The 12,979-nt window shown below is 34.5% G+C and overlaps 1 protein-coding gene across 1 annotated transcript in view; it reads right to left on the bottom strand.

Moving 5' to 3' along the window:
* Positions 1-308: 308 nt before the first annotated feature.
* LOC124371270 (RING finger protein 10-like) overlaps positions 309-12,979 on the bottom strand; it is a 35,625-nt gene continuing 22,954 nt past the window's right edge. The window contains exons 10-15 of the mRNA XM_046829611.1: positions 11,611-11,738; positions 9,593-9,844; positions 2,584-2,773; positions 1,722-1,833; positions 1,248-1,440; positions 309-1,104 (exon numbers count right to left, since the gene is read on the bottom strand). Coding sequence (XP_046685567.1) covers positions 1,019-1,104; positions 1,248-1,440; positions 1,722-1,833; positions 2,584-2,773; positions 9,593-9,844; positions 11,611-11,738 — 961 coding nt within the window. The 3' untranslated portion in view covers positions 309-1,018. The remainder of the gene's footprint in view (positions 1,105-1,247; positions 1,441-1,721; positions 1,834-2,583; positions 2,774-9,592; positions 9,845-11,610; positions 11,739-12,979) is intronic.

The following is a 12,979-nucleotide window of genomic DNA, read 5'->3' on the forward strand; positions in this document are numbered from 1 at the left end:
CAATGGTAAGTAATTTGAATTATTATTTTATTAATATGTAGCTTTTGCTGGAAAAATCTATACAATAGGATACTCTTTCTAGATCTTTGTGTATTAATTATTTACTTTAAAATGCGTTTGCAAAACTCCTAAAAACGTGTAGTACTATAAGGTGGACCGATTCTTGTAGGTGTCAAACGAGGCAGCTCAAATTAGGATTCTCTTCCTTTAGGGAGCTATTTGACAAGGTTCAAGTAATCTATTTTGCAGTCAACATTTGGAGGGCTAAATTTGAGATCTCAAAGAGGGAGAGAAATAACACAAAGCAATTGCAGCTTTAAAATTTATTTTGTCACAGCCCACGACAGAGTTAACACCAAAACATTGATGCTGAATCTGTGACTTTGGCGACACAGAAAACAAAAGGTGTCGGGTGGGTTGATAATCCTCAATACACAGGGGTTAGAACAGTATGGTTTTTTTGTGTTTTCTTTTTTTCATTCCTATGAGCCCAAATATTCTAGAACTATAATATCATCGTAATTAGTTATCCAAATAATTCAGGACGAATTTAAAGGTTACTAACACGTCAAAATTAAAACTAAACATTAAAATTTAAGAACTTAAAATCAGAAAATGAAACAGTAATAAATAGCTTTAAAACTTAAAATTATAATCAACACATGAATCGCTCATTTACAACAGTATAAGATCCAATAAAAGAAAGTAATAACAAGTTTATATGTTGTTATGTACCAAAAAAAATAACAATGAAGGTAATCGATCAATAACTCTAAGCTGATAACGTTTGACATAAAAACACATTTCTACAAATATTACGGCAAAAATTAAAAAGCCTTTAAACTGTGATTTATTTTAAATGTAACCCAACAATAGAATTAGGCAATAAAAACCTAGTAAACCCAGTTTTTTCAAACTACTGGAAAAATATGTAACAATTTTATAAGTAAACTTAAGGTATAAACTTAAATTGTAAAAATATTCTGACTGGATTCTTTTTGAGAACGGGGAAAATTCATTATTTGCTAGTGCAAGCCATTCCTGTAGAAAAGAGTAATTTTTGTTTTTTCTTCTTTTTCTTCCCGCCTTGGGTATCAGTTTGATCTGTAACAAAGCACATTTCTGAAATATCAAACTGATTTGTTGCACGTTAATAAAGTATCTCACAAATCACTATCTTTACACAATCATCTCGTCATGATATTAGTAATGGTTTTGTTCTAAGAGGTTGACCAAATTTCAGTTACCTTGACTGATTGAAGCTTTCTGCATTGCGGCAGTGATGACGTCACAAAAACTCAGATTGTAGTGCGGCGGCGGGGCTGACTCTCCATCACTGTCCACTCGGCGGGGGGGTGATGGAGCCCGGGGCTTGCTGGCCTCACTGACACGGGGCCAGCCCCACCCTTGGGGCTTCACGTTGGGGTTGCCTCGCAGCATCTGCACACCACAACACATAACACTACTTAACAGAAGTACCTTTCCTTTATTATGGGAAATTAAAGCTTTGCACGTCTGATGTTTTAATGATGGCTTATTATGGATTAATAAGAAAAACAGCCACAATGAATGTTTTATATCAGTAATTTTTTCTTATCTTTTAAAAAAACTTAGTTTTATAAATAAAATCACATTTGAAACTTAGTCTGGGCTGTCAGTATTGACACTTAGGTATTAATATGTAAAACTACATTATCACAGGAAAAAGTGATCTGACTTACTTGAGCAAAGGATGGTGAAGAGTCTTGGTCCAAGGTCAGGGCAGCCATATTAGGAGATACAGACCGTCGGGAGCTGGGGCTACTGGCTCGGCTTGACTCTGCAGACGGGGCTCTGTGAACAAACGGGAGATTCAGATGATTTCTTTGTTATAACCTGCTCAACTTGATGCCTTCACTACACCAGTTGATTGATTGATGCAGTTTTATAAATTTCTTTTACTGAAATCAGCATAAGTACAATTAAGTGTTGCAGCATCCAACTCAGAACAAGTGATAATTATGAAAGCAGCAATTTCTGATAGAGTTATGTGTACTTCTTTGTTCTTCATTGTTTTGTACTTAGAGAATGAAATTTGACTTTTCTAGGTTTAAAAGGTTTAGCTCACCACAATTTAATTTTTTATGAGGTTAAGTGGTAGTGAGGACTTTATAGTCCTAACTTCGCCTCTAATGAAAACATATATTTCATTTCATTTCACAAGTCACAATCCCCCAGCAACACACCTGGTAAAACTTTCACATATCAAAGGAAAAGATGGGGACCAGGATGGATCCCTGTGGAACACCATGCGGCACATTATACGTTCATCAGAAATTTGTAGCAATAGCGAATACGGCAAACTTCTAATTCACTGAAAGTTGCAGAAAAATTAGTTTAATTTACTACAAAACCTGTATTTATCAATTTTTGTGAAAACCTGTAAATAGATAATGGATCAATATTTCATAGCTATAAAATGAATGACAGCTGCTCAGCATTAAAATACAATCATTAACTAAAATCTTCCACAAGTTATCCTAAAGTAGCCTTGTACTTATATCTTCAGTATTTTACGTATCACACTGGCCGATCTAGACTGACCTAGGCGGAGGTGGTGGTAATTCATCCTCTGCTATTCCACACTGCGGGAAATGGTGGTGGGAATCTAGACGGAGCCGTGGAGTACGATGTCGACCCATCTGACGCAGTTCTACTTCAGCAATCTTCTTCTCCCTCCTGCGCTCTTCCCGGGCTCGCTTCTGTCGCCTCTTCCTACGTTGTTCTAGCTGATCTGTTGACAATAAAATATATGAGGAACCACAAGTACATTAAGTTAATCAGACAACTGAGCAAAATTAAAACAACTTAAAAAATTATTGACTTACAAATTTACTTTTGTTAACAGTTAAGTATATTACACACATCAAATCTGATATTTCAGGTAATGGTAATGAAATTAAATCTGATTTTATCAACATCGTCCAAATTGACTTTAACTATTGAAATACAATACTGTAACTCGTACGTAAATTTATGTGCAAAATTTATGAAAAATGAAAAGTGGTTAACCCTTTAAGCTAGTTAACTTGTATAATCGTTGCTATAAAATCCATATTGAGATGACTACTTATGTTTTTTGGTTCACACTGTTGGAAAATTGCTAACATAGTTTATGACATGGTGTAACCTGAAAACGTAGATGTTGATTATAAGAGTTGTACAAGGCGATCAACTGCATCAACTGGTAGCCAGTGTCAACCATCCAATTCAATTCAAAATTCCTTTATTCTTTTTATACATAATGTACATGAATTGCGTCAATTACCTTCACTACAATATAAAACATAAGACTCAGGTTAGAGTATTCATACTTTGTATTTAATACAGTATAGTAATACATATAATATTTTAAATATTTATGTCTATAGTATTAATATGTTTTGTAATGGTAGGCAAATACAAACAAAAACTTCTTTCAAGTCACAGTGTAAAAAACTTCCAGAGAGTAAATGAATGATCTGTACAAAAATTGTTTCATACATTTTCTTAAAATTATTAAAAGAATTTTCATTCTTAATACAGCCTGGAAGGTTATTTATAAATTTTATTCCTATGTATGTCGGACACTGTTTCTTTTTTTTATTATGTTTCTTTACTACAAAATTTTCTATTTCTTGTATTGTATAATTATGATAATCTTGTTGCCTTGGTATAGACTCTGCATTTGTCTTGACATGTAATTTAGTTTATAAATGACATTAATAAACTATTACTGTTATATTCTTAGGTTAATAAAGTGGATACTATCATTATTTTTAAGGTGTGGATATATGTGTATTGGACTTATTGCCACTTTTTGTAAATGTAATATTTTGTTTAAGTTATTTTGCCACTGGTTTTGACCATAAATTTCAATGCCATATGAAATGTGTGGATGTATCAAGGCATAGTAAACAGATTTCAGTGCATTTATTTCTAGGAAGAAGGATAACCGCCTATTGCAAATATTCCAGAACTCATTTTATGACAAATTTTTTCTACTTGTTTTGTCCAACTAAATGTATTACTTAGAGCCAGACCCAAGAATTTTGTATCTTTTACAAATTTATTTCCAATTGTATTTATCTCATTTGATTGTTTACATTTAAATTTCATTTAGAATTGTTTTATCAGAATTTAGTAATAAATTTCTATCATTCAAGTAACATTTTAGTTGTGACATTGAATATTCTGTTGTATTTATTACACTTTGTAAATCTTTTCCAGAAGACAATACTTATATCATCTGCAAACAAACATAATAATGATTTTTATTTGATAAATTTGTTAAAATCTGTGGCATACCTCCAAGTAGCATAAGACATAAAACAAATGGGCCCAATACTGAACCTTGTGGTACAGAATATTGTATTTTTTCTATTTGAATTTAACCCTTTGAGTGCCAAGACCATATATTTGAGTTATGGAACTTTTTGCAACATATGTTATATTCAGGGGTATGTCTAAAAATGCCAGACCCGGAAATCCCAGTTGTGTAGCAACTTAGTAAAACATTTTTTTAACAGGATTATTTCCATAGAAACTTATCATGCTGTAGATCAAAATGCTTGGTTTTTAATTGGGCTATACTTTTATTAGTAAATTTTTTCTTACAGTTTATTTCTTATATATATATATTTTTTTAACAAAAAACAAAAAAGTTTTCTTTTTTAACATTTTTTTAAAGTTTTATTGCAGTTTTTACAAATAAAAAAAACATTTTTACTATGGAAAACACTTTCTTTTCTAAGGGAATATTACTAATAAAAAAATGTGCAAAATTTCATAGTGTTATGTTCAAAACCGGGTCAAATTAAAAAAAAATTTTTTTTTTAGACCAAAACAGTTTGGAAAAAATACACACATAGCCTCATCATATACATTTGTGTGTGGTCTAAAAGAAAACTTATAAAATTTACTCACCACATACAGTATTTCTTATGCTCAAGAATGAAAGAATGAAATTTCAGTTCAAAATCTTCACTAAATGTTTATATACAATTATTTATATACACTATTCACAACAGTTTGTCTTCACTTCACTTGCATTTGTGCTTTGGGAAGCAGGTGCCATGACAGCCTTCCCCACAGTTTGTGCAAACTGTTCTAGACCTCTTCCTTCCTGTTTTGAAATCAGGCCCCCTCATTGTACATACAAAACAAGTCTTTTCTTTTTTTCCGGGCAATTTTTCTAATCCAATTTTTCTTTTGTCACCCTCTACGTTTACAGTTTTACCTTGCTGTGATACCCATTCATCAGAAATACTTTCAATGATTTGCACAGTATACTGGTATCTAGAAAGAGGTTTCCTGTTGTTTTGGACACAATTTTCCCTATATATAATGTAGGGAATTTATTACCATTCTTGCAAAAAGATTAAAAACAACCTTTTTCCAATACTTAACTGTTCGTCTTTCGTCAAGGTAAGAATAGAGCATCATGTCGAATGTGTCTATCCCACCCATGTGCTTATTGTAATCTAGTATGATGGATGGTTTGTTTTCAAACTGTTACCCCTGCCATGCCTCCTTTTGGTATGTACAATATCTTTTATCTCAGCTTTTGAGGACAGCAAAACAACTGGTTTTTTTTTGTGATGCTTGTTGTCTATAGGCCAGTGTCACTATGTTTCCTTGATGGTAGTACTTCTTTCTGGCCAACTTGAAACTTTTTCTTTGATTCCATCAGGCAAGCCTTTTTTATTCTTCCTTACTGTGCAGTAAAAAAGGTTTTTTCCTCATACAATTTTTTGACCAGCGGAATACTAGAAAAAAAATTGTCTGTAAAAAACATTGAAAACCCTTTCTGTAAATAATTACAAGCACGAAGAAGAGAAGTGACAACCGAATAGCCAAGACCATATTTTTTACCCTCATCAGATGGAAGATGTGTTCTTCTTACCCTGATAGCAAAATAAGCTCATGCAGTAATTAGATTACAGAGTCACACAACACCATAACTTTATTCCCCACCTATGGTGGTGCTTATTGGGGAGGTATTGTGTGATTCCGGTTTGACTTTTCGTCCCAATTAGAGATTCGTCGACTGACAACTGTTCATGGGCTGTATAAAAGAATTTAAATAGCCTATTACAGTGCTCAATTAAGGGTTTGAACTTTTGAGTGGGGTCGTAACCTGGTTGGTTGGCTTTAGGTAGTTTTTCATTGTCAACAATGTGAAAGAAAACTAAGCAAAATTTGAAATCTATTTCGTGCGAACATCTTACTAAAACCATGGAGTTGCTTGTGAGTCACTAGTTGACCAATAAGAGGGGATAGTTGGTTTCCTAATCAGGCCCATATTTAAAACAGCAGCAATAAAAGCCTTTCATTTCCAAAATGTTCACAGGGATCCAGCTGTGCCTACGACTACCAGGTGAATCATTGTCTGCAAAAGACGAAATTGTCTGGTTAGCATACCTGTTAGTTTCAAACCACAAACATAGTCAAAAGTGTTTCTGTAAAAAATAGTGTAAAATAGTCAATGGGCTTAGAGTCAACAGGTGGGCAATGTCTAGGTCCTGGAGATTCAACATAAGAAAAATCATGAGTGAAGTTACTGCGGCTCTCTTCGTTTATACTAAGCCAAATATCATTGTCTGTAGGCCCATCGGCATCATCACCCGATTCAGAGGAAACTGGATAACACACACTCCTATCAATGATTCTACTTACGTTAGGTCTAGGCCTAACCTGTGTTTCCTGACGTACTAGGCCTAGGTCTAGAAACATCAAAGTCACTCTCTGAGGATTGACCTCTATGTACATTTTTTTGTGGCTCATACAATGGATCAGCATCACTATCATCACTAAATAAATCACTAAGATCGTCTTCTGAGGTTAGTAAATTACCATCAGATACATCACCATCAAGTTCTCTGTCCACCTCACTTGATCTAAGGTTCTCAGGATCCATTATTCAGCCATTTGAAAACTACTTAAGTGTTTTACACACTAATAAATAAACACTACACGCACAATTCAAACGATTGTAGCAACAAAACGTAATAATTACGCTATTAGAATTCAAGCAACAATGTTTCAAAAGAAACAACACACTAGCACGCGGTTTCTGCATTCGTCGTCTGCCACGCTAGTCAGCTGTCGGCAGCGCTGTGATGGCCATTGTTTTTTTTTTTTTTAGATTCTCTTCTGGATTTGGATTTTTTTTTCCAAACACCACAGAAATTAAAGGCATATTATTGGAAATACAATTTATTACGTAGAAACATAAAAATTTCCGAAAAATATAAACAAAGGATCTTAAAATAATTGGTGGCGAAGATTCGTCACCATGGCATTTTTCTCGCATATACAACTGGTGGCGAAAAGTCGTCACCGTGGCATTTCTCGCATTTATCATTGGTGACGAAATTTCGTCACCGTGGCACTCAAAGGGTTAATATTTCTTATTTCATTATTACCTAGGTATTTAATACCAACATACTGCTGTCGCCCTTCCAGATATGACTGATGCCAGCTTAATTCTTTATCCTCAATACCATATGATTCTAATTTTTCTAGCAAAGGTTTTATGGCAGACACTATCAAATGCCTTTGTCAGATCCAGAAAGGCTCCAACAGTATGATTCCCTTCATCCAAATTTTCTAGCACATTCTCAATATAATCAATTAATGTGTTACCGTTGATCTATTTTTTCTATAGCCATGCTGCTCCAAATCCAGCAAATTACCTTTCTCAAAATAGTCTACTAATTGGAATCATCATAGTCTTTTCAAATATTTTTGATAAAGCAGGTTGTATTGCCAAAGGTCTATAATTTTAGAGGATTTTGCTGTCTCCTTTTTTTAACACAGGAACAACTTTTGATATTTTTAATTGAGTTGGGAAGTTTCCTGTTATTATAGAAACATTCACCACATGTAAAAGAGGATTTAAAAGTGCATGTTTTGCCTCTTTAATAATCTTTATAGGTATGTCATCATAACCCTGCCGACCATTTTGGCTTAATAGAATCAATTATTTTTAATTAGTTGATCACAGTCAATAGTGTTGCATTTAAATTTACTTTTATAATTTGAATTTCGATTAATAGAAATTGACTTTTTGTTTTAAAAATTTGGAGCAACATGCTTTTTTTTACCATTTCGACAAAACTTATGTTTAATGAATCAGCTACACAAACAGGGTCACAGATTATTTTACCACCATCGTTAAGCTCTATATTTTTAAATGACATTTCCTTACTGTTTCTAATTTCATTAGAATGCTCCCCCAAACACTACTACGTCACCGGGGTTGCAATATGCCCCATTATTGGCTGTGATTTAATAATGCCTGATTGGCCAGCTTGCGCTCGCATGTGTGAACCGCTCCATTTGATTACGCACATCACCAAATCACACCAAGGTTCGGATTAAGCTTGCTAAATTCTCGCTTACGTGTAAACCGGACCTTACGAGATAGACTCGGTGAGGAGGCATGTTGATTAATTTAATCGCAAGTTGTAAAGATTTTCAATGTTTTTTTAATTAAATTCAAGGTTAATTAATGGTGAACGAAAATCACAGCTTAATCATGGTTTCAAGTTTTAACAGTCAGGTGGGGGGACCTTAGTATAACAACAAAGGTACAATTATACTAAAGGCGAAAATTTTGGTGATCCATTCCATCAGCCTGATGGACGAAAATACAAAATGACCAGCTGTAACTTTGATAACAAGAGAAACGACTGCATAATACATTAGAATATAAAAAAACATTGATTCTGTAAAATGATATAATTTAAATTTTTCAAAAATGTCTGCATTCTTCAGGAGTCTTGGCATTCCATAAAATTACAGGTTAAATAAATATGAGCAGTTTGTATATGTTGTAGGACAACACAAAAGGCCAACAGATCGACCCGGTAGTCCTCAACAGAAAATCACTAAGTTCGAAAGACCGGGCTCTTGGTCCTCAAATCGTTAAGATCAAAATGAAACAAAAAAATTAAAAAACCATAATCAAACTGAAAAATCTTTTTTATACTAGGGATTAGAATTATGATTAAACAAACACTATAAAAACATTTTTACAAAATCAAAAATTGCAGAAGAATAATAAATCTTCCAGCATTGAAGAATTGGGGGAGGGTATAGAACGCAATTGCAATGAAAATAGCCTCTCTGGACTCTTTGCAGCTTATATTTTTGCAGTTATCTTATCGCTTTCGCAACAGTACCAACCAGTCAAGAATCTATTGCAATGGCAGACATTCATTGCAACAATCACGTTACCATGACAGTTCCAGTGGAACCTTCTACTTTTACATTTTTGTGGTTTCATAACCAAACGTTTCAGTTATGGAGCACTGTGACGAGGCAGTTCCAGTTGCAACCACCCACCTCTACTTTAGCTTTACTGATCCTGTTTACAGTTTTATTATCAGTTTATGAGATATTTTTATAATAATACAAAACATTTCAAATAAACTTGTGTAAATTATCGTGGCTAATCCAGACGACCCAAGACACTGACAATTTTACAATTTGAGTACAAAGAAATTGTAAATTTAAAAAAAATTGTTAAGAAACACTTAAAACCCTCATGTCGTGTTTGTTGACTAACCTGCAAAAGCACTGAAGGTCTCCTCGGTTATGACAGGGGGCCGCAGCTCTATTTCGGCCACCTCGAACTGAGCGGTGACAGGCAAATGCTGCAGGTATCTCAACCTGCGCCTCAACTCCACTGTCATGCTGCCTGCCTCCTTCTCCACGATGACGCCTGTCAAGGTCGCTGGACTCTCTCGCAGACTACCGTACGTCATCTCCAGCATCTGCACGTTCACCGCATGCAAGTAGATCTGCTGTCCGTCACATGCTGCAATCAACCAAGTTTAGACACAACCGGTTCACATAATATGTACTCGCAGTGGAGTGAACAAAGAAACCAAAGGTGCATACGGGAGAGGATATAGAAGGCAGTACCATTCTTGTGGCAGCACTGTGAGGTAGCTACTAGTTGAGTACTTGAAACATAAAAAACCCCAACTGTAATTAACTTCCGTGGGAATCTTTCTCAGTTTCTTTAGTCACCTCACAGCCAATCTAAGTACACTCACCAAGATCCAAGCAAAGGTTGGTTCTGATGAATGGAACTGATGAGAATTGAAGTAATGAATTCATGAATGAATATCAATCATATTGTGTTGTATCTTTAACAATGGCACTACTTCTAATAAAATTTGAACCCTTTTTCAACCTATAACCCTGAAATCCAATTACATTCATCTGCTTTGCTATACGTATTACAGCATAGCTAAAATCCTGGGAGTTCATACAAGCAAAACCTACGCCAAGAAATGATGTTTTGAGAAAATATACTTATTCTCCCATACTTTAACCCTTTGCACGCCAAGTAATTACGTATATGTTTTGCCCTAGTGCCAAATTACTGAATATTTAAATTTTTTGAAAACTTTAAAGCCATTTTTTTATTTGTTTAAGTAATTGATTTAAAGAATTAAAAACCTTGAAATGCTTTTATGGGCAATTTTTTAAACGAAATATAGATATTTTTCTATTTTAAGGACCAGTAGGTATGAAATGAATGAAAACGTTATTTTGATAAAACTATAATTTTTACAAACATATACCGGTACATGAAGTAGATTTGATGTGTGATAAGTAAATAAATACACATTTTGGAAAACAGTAAAAAAAATCTTACAAACTGTTTTAAAAACATAAACTGTCACTGTCAGTGAGCAGGAACACTAGAGATAGAACTTCACGAAATGGCGAATCGCTTTGGGCGTTTCGAGAAGTACGGGAAACAAACATGAATAGAAAGAAACAGCTGTTACCGATCGATACTCCTCAAACGTTCAGTTGGCACGTTAGCTAATGGCACTAGGCAGCAAAAGTGACTTTCTCTGCCATCTAGCGACAAATTCGACAACTATTAAACTATCTAATGTTGTAAAATGTAGTTCGCGATATAACTCGCTATGGGCGCTGTACGGACTTTTATGCATGCGAAATAACTCGCTTATGGCGTGCAAAGGATTAGTTGACAATCTCATAAGGTTGATAAATTCAGATAATGTATAGATTTGAGAGCTCTTGATTTCTAATATCTTTAGGGCTGAGGAAAATACACCCCTAGGAATTCTTTCCTATTTTCAAACAAGGCAGGACAGTTTAGCCATATATGTTCAGCTGATTCTTCTGCTTCTCCGCAGAGTGTGCATTCATCAGTCTTGCTTAGACCCACCTTCATCAGGATTCATTCAGATGTTTCCTCAGGAGATAATAACCTCTCAACATCCCTAATATTAATTGTATATCCTCCTTACTTTGTTCTAGGAGAGCTGACCACCCTTTCACATAAGTGAGGTATTATTATCTCAAAGCACATGCCATTAGCTACCAATTACGTTTGCGCACATTTCAACTTTCCTTTTTTTAAAGTTTGATATCCGTCTTTACTTTCACAGCTGCCACTCTTATAAGTTTTAGATACCAATTTCCTGATCGATCTACACAAAAACATTCATACTAAAGAATGCGATACTCTCACCCCATAATGAATTAATAGTTAACAACTTTGTCACAGTTATTTGAAAGAAAAACACAGTAAAGAACCTTGGTAGAAGTAGAAGTTCTTGGATTGTGTAGGTGGCTGATGGGCGTGAAAAACTTCCAGGTCTTCAGGTGTGATGGCTGTTAGAGATGGGTCTTCTCCTTCACTGCTCAAGCTCTCATAGCGAGTTCTGCGGCAAAACGCATTTCAGTCAGTTAGAATCTCAGAATTTGCATTTTGTAAATAGCAATTACCTAGACAGGAAGTTCAGTAAGAGTCTTAGTGTGCTTTTGGTTTTACAATGCTCATGGAAATTTAGTCAATACCGCTATTACTGTTGTTTATTAACCCTTATAACGTCAGTATATCTTTTCACGACTTCCAGCAAACGGCACAATATATATATTATAAAAAAAAAATTTTAATGTGTAAAGTTCATTTTTATTTTTACTTTCTATAATTATGGTAAGTATAAAAAAGTAAAAAATTTTAAAATTATAAAGTCACTGTACTCAGGATCGTCAATGTTACGAGACATGTTATTTATCACTAATAATGAAACACGGTTACTTTGGAATTATACCGACCACACCCAGACATGAATCGTTATTTGACATGTTGCTTCTATGATTACTAGATTAGCGTTTAGAACAATATTTCGTCAATATAAAACAGGAATTGTCTTATCGCAAACCCCTCCCCATCCTCAGACAGGTCAAAGTCGAGCGGTCTAGTAGATAACGTGATTACAGAGTCTCGCCGCCCGTTCAGATGATGCGTCGCTTTGTTGTACTTCCGTGTTTTACCCTCTACATTTCTCCAAACACAAAAATTCAATAAAAACAAACATGATCAAACTAAAACTAAACTCTTTATTGAAAAAACACTCAAAACTTGTTTTTATTCTTGATCATACTCCGCCACCCAAAATGCGAGGTGCCATGCCTTCTCGCTGATGTCAACAAAAGAAAAACATCCCTCGAGATAGTACCTATCAGTAAAATATCAAATTCTAGAGGATCTGATCAGAAATATAAATTGAATTATAATGGAAAGGCAATTATGTACCGGGCAAAATCATGTGATGCTGCGTGGGCCTGTCGTAATCGGGATTCTCGAGAAAGATAAGATAGCAGCGACAACAATACCGATCACAATGCCTGGAAATGCTTGTAAGTTTGTAATTAAAGAGTTGTTTTTTTCGTTCTATCATGTTTGTTTAGCTATAAATTTATATTTTTGTGTTCTTCATACTGGTCTGGTCGGTGGTAGAATCCACAAAGTACCTGAACACTAAATAGGTGACACTATACACTAAAATGACACTAAAAAACACTAAATGAATACTAAAACTAAGATATCAATACTTTTAAACAAATAAATAAAAAACCATATAAACAGAAAACACGACGAAGGAAAACCGACTCAGCG

This window comes from Homalodisca vitripennis, unplaced genomic scaffold, assembly GCF_021130785.1.
Source record: "Homalodisca vitripennis isolate AUS2020 unplaced genomic scaffold, UT_GWSS_2.1 ScUCBcl_1146;HRSCAF=4409, whole genome shotgun sequence".
NCBI lineage: Eukaryota > Metazoa > Arthropoda > Insecta > Hemiptera > Cicadellidae > Homalodisca > Homalodisca vitripennis.